We start from the raw sequence: 19672 nt of genomic DNA on the forward strand, positions 1-19672 counted from the left end.
GACTTAGAATGTGAGTCTCAGAATCGGGAACAACCACGGTGCAATCCATACTAACTGTCGAAGCCATGGCCCATCCTTACTATCCCTCTGGGGATGACGTCGGCCTTGACCAACAGTCCAAGCATGAGGCTCATTCAGTTTCGCATTCAATGCGCACTGATGGCCAGCAAGACGTTATCGAGCGAGGCGTAAGCTGCATGAGTCCTGCTTTGGAGATAGATGGGAAAACTCGAAACTCTACAAGGCGCCGTATCCAAGTCGCAGTAAGTGATATATTATCCTAATACTTGCCTATCATTGGAATCAGACCAACCACTTACTCGTACAGTGCAATCGATGCCGCAAGAGGAAGATCAAATGCAGTGGTGACATTGGTGACGGGCAAGGGTGTTCAAATTGTCAGGCCTCTGGTAATACCAATTGCCAATTTTTAAGGGTGAGATGGAACGCGGCTTCGCCCTAGACATTATTTGGGAAATAACGAGCTGAAATGTGCAAAGGTCAATTCCTCAATGCTCCAGACCAAAGTCTCTGGCTGGCCGTATCCTGTCTCGAATGTTACAGCGTCTCCTCCCTCTCAAAGGCACGGAGTATATACACACTCCTTATCTCAGAAAAGTGGAGTTCTACCGACAAGCTCACCCAGTATGCGTCTTGGGTCTTTCCCGCGATCATCAGGCTACGAGATGAGTACTTTTGTTCCGCTGCCTGCTTCGAATCGATCATCCTTCGGCATTGATCATCCAATCAATTATGAAGAGGAGTCGACTGCATACAACTCACAGCCCTCGCCATATATGTTTCCCAACACGCAGCAAGGCGTCCTAGCCGACTACTGTGGGATCGCTTGGAATCCCAAGGCATGGAGTTCCAATCTTCAAGTTAACAAGGCTTCGAGCGGAGCATTGTTCACAAGCCAAGATACAGAGAACTCCTTCGCTACCTCTTCTTACCCATACCTATTCTCAGGCCAAGTGGCTCAATCAACGGACGTCCCTCCTGTTGTACCAACGATACCGTGCATACCGCCGGACGGGCAAGGAGCCGATCGGACGTTGCCCAACCCTACGGGCCGTGACCAGCTTCAGATCGGCCTTTCTTGCCTCACCACAGCATCCGATACCATACACGGATTACCTATGTCCCCCGAATATAGATTCGGAAATTCTCTAGCTACGCGAGGACCTATTTCAAGCGGTAGCCGACCCTCTGTTCAACTTAGTTCGACTGGAAGTTTATGTGGTGGTTCGCCTGTCCAAACAACCAGAGCGAGCCAGCCCAGTGCACAAGACATGGTGTTCGACTATCTACCCCTGACATCGGCCGGGTCATCCTCACACCTTGTCTCCCCAGGTGGAGCAGTTCCCGCTTATGAGCCTCTTGAGCCAAGTGATGACTTCAGAGGCAGCGAAAGTCGAGTAGCGAGATCATTCTCTCGGGATAGTGGACGCTTTATATCCCTCATGGGCTGCAGTTCCGACGTCTACGGCTACAGCAGCAGCAGCGAGAAGATCAAGAATCGATCTGAGACAAGCGATACCGGGTCCGGGGCTACCCTCATGAACGGCCTTCCATACACACGCCCGAGGCATGCAGATTCTCATACCACCATACCGTTCGACCTCCTCACGACCGACGTCCTCTCTGATTATCGGGGCCCAACAGAGATGCATCGGCCATCTGTCTCGGCTCTGAGTAATCCAGGTGGTTTTTAATATCGTTGTGATAGTCCGCCAGGGCTATTGGGTGTGGTGCAGTAAGAAAGTCTGCCGCGAGCAGGGGGGAAGCCTCGCGCTGGAAGCAAGGCAGAGAGGTCTATACGGAAAGCTGGACTTTACTTTTCTCATCAATAATACCAGGTCTGTATCTCTTTTTTATTTTTATTTTTGTCATGTGTGTTTTCTTCTATGGTCTTTTCCCCTTAGCAAATCCCTCTTGTGCAATACTTGGCTTGTGATCTATGTGATATGTACGTGCCTGATGGTCCTTTTCATGTTTCTCTGCGTTCTCTGCACTTGGACAGATCGAGATGTTACACTAATACCGGAGGATGTAGAGTATTGGTCCAGGGTTGGCGAAGCTCGTCGTTTATTCCGACTCTGCGAGTTCTTCTTTGATGTGTCAGTTGTTTGTTTTGCAAAGTTGGCGGCATTGTCTCTCTTTCTTTCAACCAATAAGTGGCGCGGCTCTGCTGTGATTGTTGCTTTTTCTTTCAAGATTTTTCGATGATAATTTGATCTATCTATAATAATATTATTTATTTTGACGTTACTTACTACATGCCATCACGAGGACTAGTGACATAGTTCTGCTTTACAAATGGCCACATTATCCTTGATATAAATCGCCAATATATCTTCAATATGCGAAAGGGATCCATCCCGGAGCACTCAGCATATCTTTGCCATCGGTGGATCCAGTTGGATCAACAATCCACGATGCTGGAGGATGTTGCCAGGTTCAGCATACATACATACATACATACATACATACGAAGGTGATACAAACCTGTGCACGAGAGCAGGGGAATCCATTCCAAGATGGCGTCCCGATATGCGCCTACGCGCCCCAGGCAGTGCATGGCAGGGCTCCAGTTGGGCTGAAAGGGAACGGGGAAAAAAAGAAAAGAAGAATAAATCGGAGCATATCTGTGTCTCTTTTTTTTTTTAGACAGTACATCGACGGAAACCCGATGTTGGAGGCTTTTTGATTTGAGAGAAGAAAGTTGCGGTAGGCGCTGCTGGTAAAAAGGGATGATTGGAAGGATGCCTGTTCAAGAAACAAGAACTGTCGAGATGGAAAAAAAGGAAGAAAAGGAAAAAAAAAGTAAATTTTGATCCCAGAGAATTACCCCAAATCTCAGATTTTCCCTGTCTTTATCGTCATGGTCATGATAATGGGCGTCACAGTATGCTCCACCGATCCCACCGCATTGATCACATCCAGCAGGGTCAGCCCCTGGCCGCGTCCGTCTCTGTCTCCGAGTCCACCTCCAAACCCCTTCACCAGACTCAAGCCGAGCGCATTTAGTCCTTGTTCTTCTTGGGGCCCTTGGTCTTGGCAGTACCGCGGAACTTCTTGGAACGGTTCTTCCGTTGCTTGCCTGTAGAGTGCAAAGAGGGATGTCAGCAATGCTACATTCATAACAATCACATTCACGAGCCACAGGCCCATGTAGCGAAGCCATGGCTTTCCCATCTTGCATAGTCCTTCTGTTCCTCCGGGTAGGGTTCAACGTACGCTGCTGTCTGCTGGGCTTCTCGATCTTGCTGGCGGCGCCGATACGGACGAGACGGTAGTGGGGCTCGAACTTCTTCAGAGCCTCGCCGGAGTCGTAGACGAGGGCGAAGCCAGTGCTCTTGCCACCACCATACTGGGTGCGGAAACCGAAGACGGAGACCTGGTCCTTGTTGGCCTTGTACAGGTCGGCGAGCTTCTCGCGCAGCTCGTCCTTGGAGACGTTAGCGCGGTTGGGGTGGAGGACATCCCTAGAGAGGAGATCAGTGTTAGAGCCATCGTTTTTTTATCAATCAATATCGACAGAAGTTAGGTCTTCTGGGCTGTGCGTTTTGAGAATTTCCAGGTTGTGTGATCGAGATTCTGAGCAAGACGTATTCCCATTTCCTGTGCCGATATCTTGTTCTGATTCCTCTTTTTTTGTTCTTTTCATCGTATCCTCCAGTCGACCTGTTCCCCGATTGCAACTTGCCCCGACACGCACACATCCAGGGAAGAGAAAAAAGAATTTTTGGGCCCAGAAAACGATGCCGCTCGCTGGAAATTCTCAAGCGCAGAGTAGACATGAAGAAAAGGGCTCCTTACACGACCATCTGCTTTCTGGCGAGCAGGGGGTTGCGGATGAACTTGCGAGTCCGCAGGGTAACGGGAGCGTCGGACATGATTGCAGGTGAGTTGGGGGGTTGACGAGAAAATTGAATCACCAGCGGCGAGAATCTGCGAGCGAGAAAAAAGCAGAAACTCGACAGGGACGAGAGGTTGGGGGGATTTGTCGAAGTCGCTGCTGCTGTCGTTGCCGGGTTTCTCGAAATGCGATTCAATTTTGCGTTTCGTTGTGCAGTTCCAGCTGTGGGCTCGGCTAGGGCTCCCGCTAGCCGTGTTGGGCCTAGCGTGCACCTGACCCGACTCAACCATAGAACTTGTGTATCCCCATACAGTAATCCAAGCACAGAGCCCAGAGAACCAGTTGTGGTCGACAAGGACGGTGATAATTATGTCCTATATCCCGTCTAATGGTGATGGCGGCGACGATGGCAACATCAAGCCTATTGACAAGTTGGTCGCTCAGTACTTCCAGCAGGTCGAACCCCACCTCCTCAACTTCCCCGATGGCCGAACTATGATCAATGCGGCCACGCAGACAGTCATCTACGAGCGCATGTTCAACGAGGCGGCAGTATGGCCGATTCCCCCCGTGAACTACCGGGCTCGTGTTCTGAAGATCATTCTGTCTAGACTTGAAGAGTCCATTAGCGACCCCGAGGAGGATGTATGAATCCCTCTGTACCACGTTACCTCCGACCCCTTGTGTATGCATTTCTCAAATATTTCTTAAGAAAACCAAATAATCAGTAGATCTTCTTTTTTTTTTGTTTGCTCTAACATCTCTCTAGGAGATCTCAAACGATCTCATGGAATGCTGGAGCGAGCTCGTGGCCCAACCCAAACCCTCCGCCATCCAACAAGCCCAGCAACTAGCTTACATTAAATACACAGCCCCCAGCGATCCAGCCAGCACGCACAGGAGCACTCGCACTGTTATCACCTCCGAATCACGCGGTCTGATCCTCTCCGGAGGCACCACAGGCTTCCGCACCTGGGAGGCAGCACTGCATCTCGGGTCTTTTCTGGCCACGCCCACCGGCGCGGCTCTTGTGCGCGGAAAACGCGTCATCGAGCTCGGCGCCGGCACGGGCTTCCTGTCCATTTTCTGTGCTAGGCATCTGGACGTCCAGGACGTCGTGGTCACGGACCGTGAGCAGGCTCTCATCGATCATATCCGCGATTGTATGGTGCGGAACCAACTCGATGGCAAGGCCTTTCACCCTGCGATTTGGGAATGGGGCACGCCGTTGACGTATCACGATGATGATAATGATGCAGCCGCGCAGGCGACTGAGGTGCCAGAGCAGAGTGGGATGGTCTTCGATGTTGCACTCGGTGCTGATCTGGTATGCTTCCCCTTTTCCTTTTTCTTTGCCGATCCTCTTCTGTCGTCCACCGAAAGCCTGGAAGCACAGAGTACCTCCCGTTGTACAACTCGCTCACCGAATAACCCAAGATTTACGACGTCGACCTCGTCCCGCTCCTGGTCTCTACCATCCGTGATCTCTTCGACAACTACCACCTCCAAGAATTCATCATCTCCGCAACCCTCCGCAACAAAGACACCTTCCAAACATTCCTCAACGCTTGTGGTGAGTCCCGAGTCTGTTTTATCGTCTTATGTCTGGATTCACGACGCGAAGACTAACCCCCGATAGAATCGAGCAATTTCAACGTGGAATGTATGCCGTATGAGTCTCCTGCTGCAGAGTCGCAGACGGGCTTCTTTCACTCGACTAGTATCCCTGTGCGCACATATCGGATAACACGGCGTGTAGTGTGAAACCAAACGTAAAGCAAAGCGTACATCACACTATAGCCAAACATGTACTCATTAGAAGGGGTACAATTGATACCCTTTGGTAGTTGCGTCCCCCGGCTCATCTCTCAGCTAGTTTTCTGTCTCCTTTCCTGCTATGCCTGAGAGAAGCGCTTTGTAGTCCAGGAATCACTTCTACTTATCACTTGCGCGCGGGAACCCACGATGCTCTTGTCGAAGATCATCTTACAAGTCACATATCACCAGAGCAAGGGGCACAGACTGAATTAATCTATATCACCAAAACCATTCAAAACAAGTCACAACAAAATATCTCACCCTCATACGCATCAATCCAAAAAAGAAATCCGAAGATAATTCGCCTCCCCCGACTTCAACTTCAACCTCCAAGCCCTATGCCAATGCTTGGGCGGGGCTGCGTAGCGCCGCGAAGGCAGCTGAGTCGGTTGCGTCGCTGCCGAGGTTGTGGAGGTGGGATTCAGGCGTTTATGCAAGATTGCCTTGGGAGGAGTACATTTCGTCTTACAGATAGAATTCTCGTGGGAAGGAGTGTCTAAACGTAGTATTTATCCTCATATCTAAGAATGTAGACATAACATAAGAGAGTGTCCGCTGTAGGGGTATCATATAGACTATCGACCATAGAAAGGTAAGGAAAGGCCGGCATCATCCAAGAAAAACGAAAGTACTCCAGTCCGATGGCTCAATGCAAGAGCCATGCAAAAGTCATGCGATGCCGATGCAATGCAATGCAAATAATGATGTTGAAAAAAAGAAAGAAAAAAACAAAAAAACCAAATAGTATGAAAAGAGGAGTAAACAAGGAAAAGACCCCATTAGCATGGAATCGTTGTAAAACAGCTCTGCGGCGAGACCACAGGACCATGATCATTCGGCCAGACTCTCCCGCAGAAGATTCTCATCCAACTGCTCCGGATGCAGGGAAACCGGGGCCTGTGGAGGCGGCCGGAAGCCCATAATTGGTCCGCTCTGGTTGACGCCGGGAAACCTATATCGCAGCTTCGGCATCGCGTCGAAGCTGGAGGTGCTCTTCTGTTTACCAGCGGAGGATGGCCGTGAAGAGGCGGGTGACTCTGGAGTCTGCGCAGTGGCCATGTCGGACTCGGCGCGCGGCTCCGTGTCTCCGTTAGAGGAGGTAGGAGCAATGCCCCAGCGGCCCCGGACCCAGCCTCCGACTCGACGGCTTAATGAGGCCTTACGGCTCGGGGTAACGGTGGAATCAGACCCAATCTCCGCAGATTCAGCGAATGGTGCGTCATCCCCGGCCCGAGCGCGACTTGCGACAACAGTGGCAAGTAGTCTTCGGGGAGAATGCTCAGACACCTTTGGCGGCTCTCGGCCAGCGGTAACAGTGCTTGTGGAAATCACCGGAGAGGGCGAGAAGAGCTCTGCGCTGGGGGATATAATGCGGCGAGGTGCGCGGATGGGCAAGCTAGAATGGAGATCGCTCATGCGGGATGGACGGCGGCTGGGTGTATGGATGTCCATGCCCGCGATAGAAAAGAGACTTTCGTGCGATTGGCGACTCCTCAGAGGACTCCGCGAGGGGGAGAAGACATCATCAGGGTCCGCAGAGGGCTGGTTGTTGGGAATCGACTCGCCAAACTGCGCAGACAAGGCATCCTCCATCTCCTCAGGTATAATTGAATGGAGTGGCATCCGGTCGCTCAATTCCCCATGAGTCCTCTGACCGAAGTAGTCATATGCAAACTGCATCGATTCCTCAGTACCGACTCTCTCGGGCTCATCCATTCCATCAAGAGGTCGAAAAGGCACGTCAAAGGGGATGTGCTTGTGGCGCGACTTCATGATAGGAGACGACAGAGCAGTGCTTTCTGGACTGCTTGGTTGAGATGACTCGGAGCCTCGTTCCACTCGATCGAAGATGGACGATGTCCGGTACCCTGACTGTGGGGAGCTCGCTATCGATTCTGCGGCAGGAGACCGCAATGACCACCGACGGGAGGCAGCGGGAGGAGGAATCGAGACGGAGGTTTGCGATAGGATGGTCGACGTCGACGAGATCGATGATTGGGGTTGATGAGCGGATCTCCGGGAAATCTGCGAGCTCGATGCCGAGTGCATGACCGTGGCAGTCCCCAGAGACCGTCTCTTCTTGGAACGACGGAAGATTGTACCCTTGTCTTTCTTCGAACTGGCTGGGATAGAGGGGGAATGGTAGTGATGATGGATATGGAACTCGGACGACACGCGACGCGATTCCTTCGGCTCGAGTTCCTGACTCAGGGTCGTCGGTTGCGGACGAGGCTGTCCCTCATCGTCTTCATTATTCGCCGTCAAGGGCCGATGTGACAGGACCTGATCCCGCAGGTTCTGCACTTCCTGGTTCGAGCTCTCGAGCATCTCCCGCAGCTCTATAATTCCCATCTGCAGATGAGCGTTATCCTGCAGAATGTCCCGGACGAAGCGTGAAACCACGTTTGGATTGCCGCGGTTTCGATCCAGTTCTTGCGCCGCCGCCGCGCCCTTCAGCCGTCCCGCAGCACCATCAAGCTCGCGCTCGACGGCCCTCCTACGCTCCATGCGCTGGACGAGTTCCGCATGGCGTTGACGCTCTTCGCGAGCTTCCTTCTCGATTCGGTCGACCTGGTCGTGCAGGTCTCGCAGGGTACATTCGGCCTTCTTCCACCGCTGCACGGCCGACTTCTCATCTTCCTGGGCAATCTGCAGGCTGTCCTGCAATCTGGATTGCTCAGCCTCTATCTGGGCTAGTTGGGCTTCGAGATCCGCCGCGCGGGCTGCCGACGCGGTCACTTGGCGCAGTTCGGCCTCGGTGTTCTCCAGGGTAGCAGCGAGCGAATTTGCATGGGCATCCGATGCGGCAACGGCCTTGTTCAGGCCGTCCAGCTGCTCTAACAAGCCGCGGTTCTCTTCAATGATACGGGCATTTTCTGCCTGGACCTGGCGCTTCTCCCGCTCGAGGTTCTCGATATTGGCGAGTAAGCGCTTGCGGTCATCCTCCGCCTCGGCCATATACGACTCATGGCGATGGAGCAGAGCCTGCAGGGCAAAGGTTAGCGACGACGAGCTCATTGATAATGGAGCCGCAGCATTTTCATCTGGGGGGATGGCCATGACGGACTATAGCACAGTGAGAGAGGATCGGGGACCGTGATCCCGTGATAGCCATTATTGCGGGACAACGATGGGACGGCGAACAACGAAGGGGGGAGGATGGTAGAAAAATGACAGCCTCTGTTTTTTTTTTTTTTCTCTCTTTTCTTCCGCCTCTATCTCAAGGTAGATAGGGAGGCAGGGGGACCTGGAATTCCAGAGCCCGAGGTAATAATGTGACAGGGGGAGAGGAGTCAGGTAAGTTACTATGAAATGCTCCTCCACGGGTAGATCGCATAAGAAGTATGTGGATGTATCCCGAAAAAAAAGAAAAAAAGGAAAAAAAAAGAATGAGGTATGTGCGAGATGACAGATAAAAAAGGGAAGACCAAACCAGCCAGCCAGCCAGCCATCAACAGAAGAAGAAACACCCCTCCAATGCTGACTATCAATGGAGGCCTGACGTGGACAGTGGTGTTGCTGTAAAGCCTCACTTTTGAGGCGGGGGAGTGAATGGGCAAAGCAAGACAGAGGGACAATGAAAACAAGGAAAAAGAGCAAAGGCGCAAGCAAACCAACGTACCTGACCCAATCGAGCGGCAGTTTCAAGATCTTTCTCCAACCCCTCCAAGGCGAGATTATTATTATGGAGGAATGCGCATTCATTACGGCCACAGCAACACCGGAGCACGGTGGGCGCTGACGAATGGGTAGGAATGCAGAGCAGGCCTGCAGGAACCGGAGGACTATGCGGTCGGGAATGAGACTCCATGGCTTTGGGCGAGAGCCCTGGGCAAGTGATGAGCGCTCAAAAAAGGGCTCGGGAGCTCAAGGCCAAGCAAGCAGGTTCCAGGATTCAAAGAATGCGGCCGGAGTTGGGTAGAGAGATTAGATGGATGGATACCAGACCAAACTACCAGTAAATCGGAATGGAATGGAGAGTCTTAGTTGGTTAGTTAAGTGAGTTGGCAGCTGGCACCCCTTGACGGAGTGATGAACTGCAGGACAGGCGCCAGTTCATTGAGAGCTGAGAGCTGAGGTTGAAGATTAGAGGTTCAGAGTGGTGACTAGTGAAGAGTGAGAGTGGGTAGTGGGGCATTACACGGAGTTGATAGATAGATAGAGAGTATGATGATGATGATGATGATGATGATGATGATGATGATGATGATGATGGTTTCTCTTTAGATTAACTACATAGTAGTTAGAGTCCCTTATAGCGTCGAGTACTGAGATGATAATGAGATCTAACAACAACAACAATAATAATAATAACAGCAGTGATCAAGAATAAGAAGAAAGAAAGTCATTAATTATTAATAATGACCAAGTTATGAACATGTGAATAGAACAGTCGGGTAAGGCAAGGTAATATTTTACAATACTAAATACTTGCTCCATGAAAATCAATAAAAGTATCCTCTGACAAAGTGACAAGTAACACCAACCATGAACAATCAAAGCCCCAAATTCATTCATCTACATAGGTCATATATACAACAGAACTTAGGACTCAAGGATATCAAAAAAAAAACTCTAGCCACAAACTAACTACCATGACAAAAAGACAGAATATACTGCACTATGTATGTATGTAGGACCTCCATTGTCATACCATGCACCCATATACCATGCATTGCATCGCATCTACATATATTTCCCACCAAGACACAATCCACAACACTACTATCTAGATAAAAACCCTCCCACAAAGTACCATCGGAGACTTTTCTGCCACATAAAGCAGCTAATGATTGAAAGAGCCTAGTGCTCACTGTCCACTGATCGGTCATAGTGAATTGTCGTCACGCTTGGACCAGATCACTACTCCCCGCCGCTGTCCAATGCTGGTCCCCGTTGCGGGTGGCCTGCTGATGCGGATTTCTGCGACGTGGTAGGCATGGGCAGGGATATAGTGACATCGCGACTAGCAAGCCAAGGACTTCCTTCCAGCTGCGACCTGTGGGATAGGACGTTTCCTCTCTCTCTCTCTCTCTCTCTCTCTCTGTTTTTCCCCCGGCGAGTGTGGAATTGACAGGGTGATGAAGAGGGTTCTTCGCCCCGAAGCGAATAGGTTTAGTTTACATCTATCTAATCCGTCCATCATGAAGAATAGAATCGTGAGGCTTACGGAGGGGAAAGGTTGTAGCTCCATTCTTGCTATGCCACATGAGTCGTCGAAATTAACAAATTCATAAGAGTCCTTGATCGTATGATATCGCCAGCAATCACAATCACATTCATCTAAAGCAGGAAATCATTCCGCACATTGATAAACGCCCCAGCGCCGCCGTCTTCGCCAATCTCATTGACCAGCACCTCGGTTTGTTGATACAGCCGCTCAAGAGCGGCCGAGGAGGGTTTGCCCAATGAAACTATTTTCGGGGAAACGAATGTCAGCATCAGCTTGCATGAGATCCATCACAGATAAAAACTCACCAAGAATCGTGGAGTTGAGCTCTTCCGCAATCGCAAGGCGTCCAGCAGGATCGAGATAGTGCCCATGCACCGATCGTTTGGGATCCTGGTAAGCCACTAATGAAAAGATGTCATCCAGCACCTTCTTGTCGCCGCCTCGCTCGTCATTCGGGTAGTCCATGCGTAATTGCTGTCCATACTGGACCGCTTCCGTAAGCAGCTCGTGGAACTTCCCTAGGCTCTCGGGCTCTTCCGTATCCATCCCCTCCGCATCCCAGCCATCGCCTTCGTGGAGTTGTTCGTCGAGTTCCATCTCCTGGTCAAACACAGCACTGCCATCCGACAGACCATTGGTGGCTTTTCCCTTCTTGGAAGAAGCCGTGGATAGCTCATTGCAGCGTCGAATCATCTCCAGGAATTTTCGACACCGTAGCTTGAACTGAATGTGAGGGTGGCTCTCCAGAACGTTTCCATAGTAGGCAGTGGTATACTTGAGAGCCTTGTCAATATCTCCTTCCAATATGGCGGCGCGGATTTCTACAAGTATAAAGTTAGTTCGACCTATAGCGACTACCGACCAGGTAGGGGAAAGGGGTTCTTACTCTGTCTGTTGATCGCATCAAGACCCTCCTCGACTTCATACTTTTTGAGGGAGTCCTTTCGACCGTTGTCCAGAGCCGCCGATTCCGCAGCGACTTCTTCTGCAAAAGCCCGAGCAGTGTCGACATACCCCTCGTGGGCCAGAAATTGAGCAACCAACTCCTGGAACAGCGCATTTTCATCAAGCGGTGGCTGTAAATTGGCCGTGCTTGTAGCGTAGATTTCAGAGTGTATGGAGAATTTCTCTCTCTGCAAGGAAAAATCAGGATTGGTCTTATAGGGGCAAAAGAAGAAGGGGGAAAAAAAAACACACCTTAACCATGCCGTCGATTTCGAACATAAACGGTTGCTGACCAAAGTTCACAACCAAGTGCACGGGCGGTTGCTTCTTCATCCCGACGGAGGGATAGACTTTCAGATTTCTGAGTTCACGAAATGCGTTTCCTAGATGAACTCATTAGTTTTAATACAAGTATCTAGGGTTGAAAGACCAGCCTACCGAGGAAATTGCCATTCTTGGTAAAGAAAGCGCATCCCGTAGAGAAGTTGACACCACACCCGACAGTATCATTAGCACCAAAGGTCGGACCATACGGTCGACCCTGTCCTTGACTCTCCCCAAAGAATGATTTGCCATCGTCGCCGTGGTATGCCCACGACTCTTGCTCCCACCCGGGAAGTCTTTCGACCGACGCTTTATTACTCGAGAACCCGATTCCGATCATTCTGTTGAACTGTCAGGGACTATACTTGTGACGCTGGGTGAGGAAATCACCCAGAGGAAATCGCATACGTACCCTTCCTTTGGCTTTGAGAGGATAGTGATCTCAAAGTAATAGATACCACACTGCGGAGGCATGGGGTGGTCCGCCCGCACCGCGGCAGCTTCGTGATCGTGTTTATTGACTGGACCCGAATATCGGACCTCAAGGCCCCCATTTGTAAGCTCCAGACCAGCGTATTTATCGGTAGGGCTCCATCGCGAGGGGAGGGGCATCAAACGGTCGTCATCGCTGGACGGTTCTCGTTCGATGATATCATAGGTCATGCCACGGTGAGAAGGAGCTATACGAGGCAAGCTTGTATGGCTCGAGGAGGTAGAGAGAGGATTCGAAGCCGAAGCGGAAGAGGAGACATCTCGATGGGAAGCGAGCTTTGCTCGACGGGCGGCGTCAAGGCGAGCGATGTATCGCGAGTTGCGGAGATAGGATGGAGTAAAGGAGGAGGAATCGGAGAAGCTGCCTGGGGATTGGAAGATGGTATCGTAGCGAGGGAGGTTGGCAAACTTGCGGGAATAAAGAGGGAGGGAATCACCGGGCGCCGTCGTCGTTGCCGTCCTCCAGGAGGAATTCAACTGCATATCGGCATCCGCGGCGGAGGAATGCCTTAGGAGTCGGCCGTCGGGGTGAGAGGGTGGGGGATAGGAAGAAGTGGAGTTGGAGATAAGCAAATGGGCAGGAGGACTAGTACTGTTGCTTGCTGGCGAGAGAGCAGCAGTCCCGGAGAGGACAGAGGCGTAGGAAGAGCGGCGTGGGATGGATGAGATGCTTGGACCGGAATATGAGGTTGGCAGAGGAGGAGGAGCTCCTCGAGCTCCACCGGAAGGGGGAAAAGGCGCATCGGTCATGCTGTCGTCGTTCGCTGGATGGAGCAGAACCCAACGGCCAGGCGGGTACTTCTTAGTGACGAGGGGGGCATCGGAGACGCCTCACGCGAGCTGCTCTCGGGGGCAGAACCAATATTCAATCCACGGTTTAGTAGCTGATTCTTAATCAAATCATCATCGTTTGATCAGGAGAATCAGAGCCCTTTGGTCACAGCCACAGAAGCAAAAAATCAGGAAAAGTATTGACTCGCGTTTCGCTGTTTTGGTGTTTCGTTTTTTTTCCGCACTCGGAGAATCGACGATAGTACGTAGTCAAAAGGCAGTGAATGAAGTATTGCAGTTTGCCAGTCATGTACAGACTAAGACTCGAATAAAAAAGAGATGATGTCGATGACTTTCATCTAGCTTCCAGAAGCCCATATAAAAACCAAGCAACTGATAGAAAGGAAAAGCAACTAGCACTACGAAGAGAAGATACTCAAGAGACAGAAACAACAGACAGTGACCAGTAACAGCGACCACTTTCCCGTACAACAGGAATCGATCTCACTGAGCGAACATGAACAGGCAGAAGAAAGAAAAGTCACACGAGACCCATGATGACATGTAAAAAAAAAAAAAAAAAAAAACAAAAAAGTCTCAAGACTGCGGGGAAAAGGACACACGGACTGGAGGAAGAGAGGGGGGAATATGTTGTTGGAGTTGAAGCCTGTTGTATTACTTCTGGCAGGAGGAGGAGTACAAAGTCACAGATCCCTTCCCAGCAACTTAACTTGTCAGGCAGTCCGTGAATTCGCTCCGAGAAAAAAATTGAAGGGAAAGAAAAAGCAGTAGGGCTGGACGGGGCATTCCTGGCTCAACTGGAAGGACTCAATTGCAGATTCCTCGTGCTACCTGGTCCATCTTCCCTAGATATAGCATAATAGCCATATATTCTTCATATGAGCGTATACAAGCATCAAAGTCTCGTCGACATGACAAGGACACATCTACATCAGACCACACACTTACGGTACAACACCGGCCAAGGGTCATTGCTAAGGTACCTCTGGTTCCCTTCCATACGAGTCAATATGAAGTACCCGGTCTTTATATGCATCAGCAATGAGAAACCCCTCCTTTTTCTCCCTGGCATGACATGACTGTGTGAATCTCGGCTGATCTGGCAGCTGATCCGTCTGTCCTCTTCCCCCGTCGTATTAGATAGTATTATCCGATATCCTTCCCAGCCAGGATAGCCATTTCACGTAGTCCGAGTCACTGCCCTCACTGGAAGAACAAGAAGTGAACAAAGGACATTTTTGACAGATTCCAGCTATCATGAATACTCAATACGCGAATTCTTGGGTTGAATCTGATGAATTGTGGTACACCAATGCGCATAATACATATATTATCTTTCTTTTCTTTCTAAGAATGCATGGGATGCCGTGGTCGTTGTAATAAAACCCACTCATCCCTTGAGTAGCCTCCTGTATGGGTGGCATATGCAGTGCAAGAAAAACCAAGTCCTAATCCTCCTTCGCAAGTTCTAGTGTTACATAGACAAAAGATAAGATTATCAAGACAAGAATGGTGAAATCGAAAGGAAGAGGGCGGACAGGACAATCACATCCAGCGGAACGTCCTGACATCTTTCAAAGAGTAAAATAGACTTCCCAGGACGAGAATAATCGACAAGACCCCAACGCCGGTAAGCAATAATCAAGGTAGAATCGTACGCTGGTAGCCATCATAGTAAAGAAACATAGGGTCAAAAAAAAAGTATTGTACAAGAATAGTAAATGGCGTGAGGGGTCACAACGGGCAAGTCGTCCTGGATGAATCTATGCAGTCATGGCGATAGCTGGCGAAGACGCTTCAGTGATATTAGGCGGGACCGGCGTCAGCTCCATATCGCCAGCGTTGCTCTTCTCGCTGGGTGCACCACTGGCACTCTGGTTGGCCTTGCTGTCACTGTCACCGGTCTCAAGAGCGCCTTCCTTGATCGCGCCATTTTCCTCGGTTTTCTGCGGCCGAGGAGCCCGCCATGACGGCAATTGCCATTGAACACCGGTGAAACTCTTCAGTTCCAAGGGCTTCCGTTCCCAGCGGCGGCAGGGGGCACCGGATCGATCGAGGGCGCGAAGGCCGGCATTGATCGCACCCGTATTGGCCTTGGGTCCCAACCGGTGGGAAGAACCAATTTTGGCATTATCGGGAGGCCCGTCGTCACTATAGCAGAGGTGTGTTAGCACGATCTTTCTCCAAGGACATCAAAACGGAGATGAGACAGTGGGGGTGTTGAAAACGTACAGTCTCGCCTTCTTTTTCGGACCGGGTCTCGATCTCGGCTTGGAAAAAGAATCGACGCCCTGGCCGGCAGCGCGCTTGGTTCCGGACTTGGGAGCAGGTACACCATTACGGCGAGGAGTCTCTGCAGCTCCTGTCCCGGCGGCAGGAGTCGAAGCAGCATCGGATGCATTGTCCACAGAGGATGGAGGGATCGGAGGCTCCGCGACAGACGAGGCTGGTGAGGAAGGCTCCTTCACCTTCACCGGAGGACTCGCGCTCAGTCCATTTTTCTTGATCGCTTTGTCTTTGGCATCTGGAGGTGCAAATCGACTGAGAAGGTCGGACGATAGCTTGAGAACGACGATTGCCTTCGAGGTTCCAGGCCGGTTGGCACGACCGTTGGCGGCGGACGACAAAGTAGCTGAGGCCATTGTTTCTCTGAATTTTTTTTTTTTTCCTTTTCGTCGAGATTGGTTTGGTCGCTTCTTTCTCTCCCCTTTTGCTTTTGGTCCGAAACTGAAGGAGGCGAATAAAATCCCACCCCAAGCGGTGCTAAGCCTTTGAAACCCGTCAAGGGCAAAGTGGCAGCAATGTCCGAGGTGGTTGTGACAGGGAGATAGGGCTGATCGGAGAAGATGATGGAGACGGAAGAGGGTTGGTCGATTTAAATAGAGATGGTTAGGTTGAATCAAAAGCGGGCGGGCGACACTTGGTCACGGTGAGGCAAAACTCTGGCAGGGCTGAAGTCGGTAGTAAGGGTGAAGCAGAGGTGACATAGTCCGGGGGCGTCGTGGTGGTGATGGTGGTGGTGGTGATGATGATGATTCTGGGGAAGTAGATATAGAAAGGGAGAGTGAGAAGGAGGGAAGAGGGGGAATAATAAGGAAAGACGGACGGGGGATGGAAGAAAGGGATGGGGATGTCGAGGCGCCGTGTGGTTTCATTGTTGGTTGGTTGTGTTGTGTGTGTGTGTTCATTTTCTCTCGTCTACTACTAGGGGAACTCAGCCAGACTTTCGTTCGCAATGGGAGAAGCCGATGGAGGGAAGAGAAAAAAAAAATAATAGACAGTGAGAGCTGGGCGTTTGCGTTTGGTATGCTTACTCGTCGATCGCGTCTAGTACTCTGCATTACACAAGGTTAAACTATATTTTTGTGGTCAAAGAGGAAAATACCACTATAAATTATGCTTAGTTGGTTTCTGTATTACAATTACGGGGTGATTCTCGAATACCCAGGTATCATAACTCAGTATACATCCATTTCTTCCTGATTTGGTAAATATAGACTCTGGAGTAGACTCTGGTTAGTAGGTAGTATGATAGATTGGTAGTATCTACCTAGCTATGTACTAGGTTGTTAAAGTTGGTATATCCATCTGATCATCTTCAAGAATCCTTTTTCTGTTGTATCTTTGTCATCCATGTCCGACAGTCGGTCGCAAGTTCAATCCCCTTTTGATTATCGAAAGCTCATCTTGGTCTGGTTGTACGCGTTCGGAGATGATCACTCCTGTCAAGTCGATTCACCCTGCGCCTTGTTGCCCCCTCGACCTCTTAATAAGTTCACATCCAACCGTCCATTCACAAAGTCACTAACGGAGTAGAGATATAATTAGATTAAGACATCTACGCAGTATTCATATCTATCAAAGCACTCCTCCTCTGGACTCTTGGATATTGATTGATCTATCCATGGACGGACGGTTTTACTCTAAACGAACAATATCATCATCATGGTATGGTATGGATCATCCATCCGCATCAACCCGGTCAGACAGACACGACTTCCGTCTTACCGGATTCCATAAAGGATAGATAGTTAGTTCAACTCGCATGCTCATTTCTCATCTATATGGATGGATACGACACTCTAATCCCGTAGATAGCTTGAAACAGTCCACTGGATCACAAGGAGTCAGATACTTCGCACCAACACCAACACTTGACAACGTGAGAGCAAAAGAGAAGGCACATCTCAAAGTCTCAGGGTACATAAATAAAAGCACACGGCTTGATTACGCATTGAATCATGATCCTGATGCTCATCCCACAGACCGCCGCAATCATCCCAATCTTACTGTCCTCTACCGGAGTAATCAGTAAGTACGGAGTAGATAGTCTTCTATCCATATTATTCTGGCTAAGGAACCAAGAAAAAAACCCCCTCCCCCCAACCCCCCGACCGACTCGCCCCGTCGCCACAACAATTTCGGAACAAAACCCACGAGACTACGTAGATGAATTTTTTTTTTTTTTTTTTTTTTTTCCAGTTCCAAGCCAACCCGTGCCCACTGCCCATGACTCCAGCGGAATCGCGCAATTCTGGACGAATCCGTCAATGACACACATGGCATGGAATCCGGAAGAACAGTTACAGTAAGGTAGCGAATGGAGGCTTTGCAGCCCCCCCGTGTATTTTTTGTTTCTGCGGCTTCGCCTCTATGGTTTGGGATAAGTAGACTAAACTACGGCCGAGATTGATTATCACCCCCGAGTGTCTCTATTACCGAGTGTACTGAGTGTATAAATATATCAAAAGGTATCGTGGGAATGGTAGACACGAGACAGCAATATGTTACGTGCACGGATATATACATCCACTAAATCAAGATACATCCAACGCTGGTATCAGTACAAAATGAGATAACTTCAATTCGCTCCATTCTATATCAATCACTCTTGCCATTCTTGTCTGCCTTCCTGCGCTCCATCACCTGCGCCACAGCCTGCTGTACCTCCGGACTGGCCTTGACACTACTCAACACCAAGCCCTCCCTCATCCCCTTCCGCAACGTCGCCGTGCCTTCACGATCGCCCCGGAACGGCGCACACCCCAGCTGGAGAAGCCGCGTTGCCTCGCCGTCCGTGGCCCGCGAGAGCTGCGTCAGTTGCGCGAGCCGCTGCAGGGTCTGCGGGTGGAGACGCTCGCCTGGCGCCGACGAGGATCTGCTGCTGACTTCCGGCGGTGTCAGTTGGGAGATGAATATGTGTAAAGTGACCGAAGCGCGCTGCGCAAGGCTTAGGATCTGGTATGGCAGGAGGTAGAAGGTAGGCGAGAGCCCCAGGAGGTTTCGGACAGCCGGTGGGATATAGAATCCAGGTATGAAAAGAGCGCGGGGGTGAGTGATCAGAGCCAGCTCAAGCGCCATGAGAGCCCCAAAGGTAAAGAACCGCCACTGGATAAAAGAGTCCGTCAGTCAGTCGGAAAGCTCACCCGCAGGCGGAAAAAACCACGTAAAGGCCCAGGGGTAACCTACATAGCGACCCCAGTCTGACCACCATGCAAAATTCAGGATAATAACCGTGATGAAGCCCCCAACATACTGCGGGATTGACCGCTGGAGCCCAGTGAACAAAAAGTCCTGCATCGTCTTCTGATTCCCCCAAGCCAGCACATCTGGCCCAAACCGGTCGTAGGCGAATCGCTTCGCCGGATCCAGTAGAGTATCCTGCACCATCCGCAGATATACAAAGTAATCGTCCGACGGGCTGCCGTCTCCGTAGCCCACCTTGTCCGGATGGTGCTGCGCTGCCAGTCGCCGGAATCGCGATTTGATCGTCCTCTCATCGGCCAGCGGAGAGACGCCCAGCGCCCGGTAGAAATCACCGGCAATCTGGATTCGATGGAATGCCTCGTATAAGGTGTAGAGGAGATAGCTTGTGACGACTAGGATGAAGATGCGCCGACGATGACGAGTGTAGCGCGGGGATGGCGGTTGTGGTCGCGGCTCCCCTGCGCGAATTGTGATCCCATAGTAGACATTTTGGAGAATCGAAGTCACATACTATATACCACATGTCAACATCTTCAAAGTAAAGGTAAGTCGGTGGTAAGCGCTTTGCGGGGAGGGAGTGCATCAATATGGGGGTTACTTACATTCGGGAGGACTGCCCAACCGACAAAGGACAAAAGGGATGACATGATCGCATAAGAGCCCCTCCCCATTAAGCAGTCAACCACAAGATCGAGAATATTTGATTATCTTGTCTCCGAGTAGGTAAAGTTGTTTACGCCATCGCAAGACTTGCGACAATGGTACGCTGTCCTAAACTC

At 50.6% G+C, this 19672-nt stretch overlaps 7 protein-coding genes across 7 annotated transcripts, besides 11 other annotated features; 2 read left to right on the top strand and 5 right to left on the bottom strand.

The window, feature by feature from the left end:
• Positions 1-647: 647 nt before the first annotated feature.
• ACLA_065370 (uncharacterized protein) lies at positions 648-1715 on the top strand (the record flags this gene model as incomplete). The annotated part of the gene is made up of 1 exon (XM_001272328.1): positions 648-1715. One exon carries the CDS (start codon positions 648-650, stop codon positions 1713-1715), a length of 1068 nt encoding a protein of 355 aa, XP_001272329.1.
• Positions 1716-2464: 749 nt separating this feature from the next.
• Positions 2465-2492: a microsatellite.
• Positions 2465-2493: a microsatellite.
• Positions 2494-3026: 533 nt separating this feature from the next.
• On the bottom strand, positions 3027-3899 carry ACLA_065380 (40S ribosomal protein eS24; the record flags this gene model as incomplete). Its single annotated transcript, XM_001272329.1, has 3 exons — positions 3027-3103; positions 3241-3488; positions 3823-3899. The coding sequence occupies 3 exons, from the start codon at positions 3897-3899 to the stop codon at positions 3027-3029; spliced, it is 402 nt and encodes a 133-aa protein (XP_001272330.1).
• Positions 3900-4231: 332 nt separating this feature from the next.
• ACLA_065390 (protein-lysine N-methyltransferase) lies at positions 4232-5626 on the top strand (the record flags this gene model as incomplete). Its single annotated transcript, XM_001272330.1, has 4 exons — positions 4232-4507; positions 4632-5189; positions 5300-5435; positions 5502-5626. The coding sequence occupies 4 exons, from the start codon at positions 4232-4234 to the stop codon at positions 5624-5626; spliced, it is 1095 nt and encodes a 364-aa protein (XP_001272331.1).
• An 885-nt stretch (positions 5627-6511) lies between these two features.
• Positions 6512-8740, bottom strand: ACLA_065400 (uncharacterized protein; the record flags this gene model as incomplete). Its single annotated transcript, XM_001272331.1, has 1 exon — positions 6512-8740. The coding sequence occupies one exon, from the start codon at positions 8738-8740 to the stop codon at positions 6512-6514; it is 2229 nt and encodes a 742-aa protein (XP_001272332.1).
• A 300-nt stretch (positions 8741-9040) lies between these two features.
• Positions 9041-9070: a microsatellite.
• A 777-nt stretch (positions 9071-9847) lies between these two features.
• Positions 9848-9894: a microsatellite.
• Positions 9848-9895: a microsatellite.
• A 72-nt stretch (positions 9896-9967) lies between these two features.
• Positions 9968-10019: a microsatellite.
• A 679-nt stretch (positions 10020-10698) lies between these two features.
• Positions 10699-10725: a microsatellite.
• Positions 10699-10726: a microsatellite.
• A 237-nt stretch (positions 10727-10963) lies between these two features.
• Positions 10964-13364, bottom strand: ACLA_065410 (putative Ran-binding protein (RanBP10); the record flags this gene model as incomplete). Its single annotated transcript, XM_001272332.1, has 6 exons — positions 10964-11094; positions 11159-11674; positions 11740-11986; positions 12051-12181; positions 12237-12463; positions 12535-13364. The coding sequence occupies 6 exons, from the start codon at positions 13362-13364 to the stop codon at positions 10964-10966; spliced, it is 2082 nt and encodes a 693-aa protein (XP_001272333.1).
• A 587-nt stretch (positions 13365-13951) lies between these two features.
• Positions 13952-13979: a microsatellite.
• Positions 13980-15169: 1190 nt separating this feature from the next.
• ACLA_065420 (uncharacterized protein) lies at positions 15170-16048 on the bottom strand (the record flags this gene model as incomplete). Its single annotated transcript, XM_001272333.1, has 2 exons — positions 15170-15557; positions 15639-16048. 2 exons carry the CDS (start codon positions 16046-16048, stop codon positions 15170-15172), a joined length of 798 nt encoding a protein of 265 aa, XP_001272334.1.
• A 359-nt stretch (positions 16049-16407) lies between these two features.
• Positions 16408-16440: a microsatellite.
• Positions 16441-17860: 1420 nt separating this feature from the next.
• Positions 17861-17884: a microsatellite.
• A 403-nt stretch (positions 17885-18287) lies between these two features.
• On the bottom strand, positions 18288-19564 carry ACLA_065430 (J domain-containing protein; the record flags this gene model as incomplete). Its single annotated transcript, XM_001272334.1, has 3 exons — positions 18288-18794; positions 18876-19403; positions 19496-19564. The coding sequence occupies 3 exons, from the start codon at positions 19562-19564 to the stop codon at positions 18288-18290; spliced, it is 1104 nt and encodes a 367-aa protein (XP_001272335.1).
• Positions 19565-19672: the final 108 nt, after the last annotated feature.

Source organism: Aspergillus clavatus, genomic scaffold (assembly GCF_000002715.2).
Source record: "Aspergillus clavatus NRRL 1 1099423829799 genomic scaffold, whole genome shotgun sequence".
NCBI lineage: Eukaryota > Fungi > Ascomycota > Eurotiomycetes > Eurotiales > Aspergillaceae > Aspergillus > Aspergillus clavatus.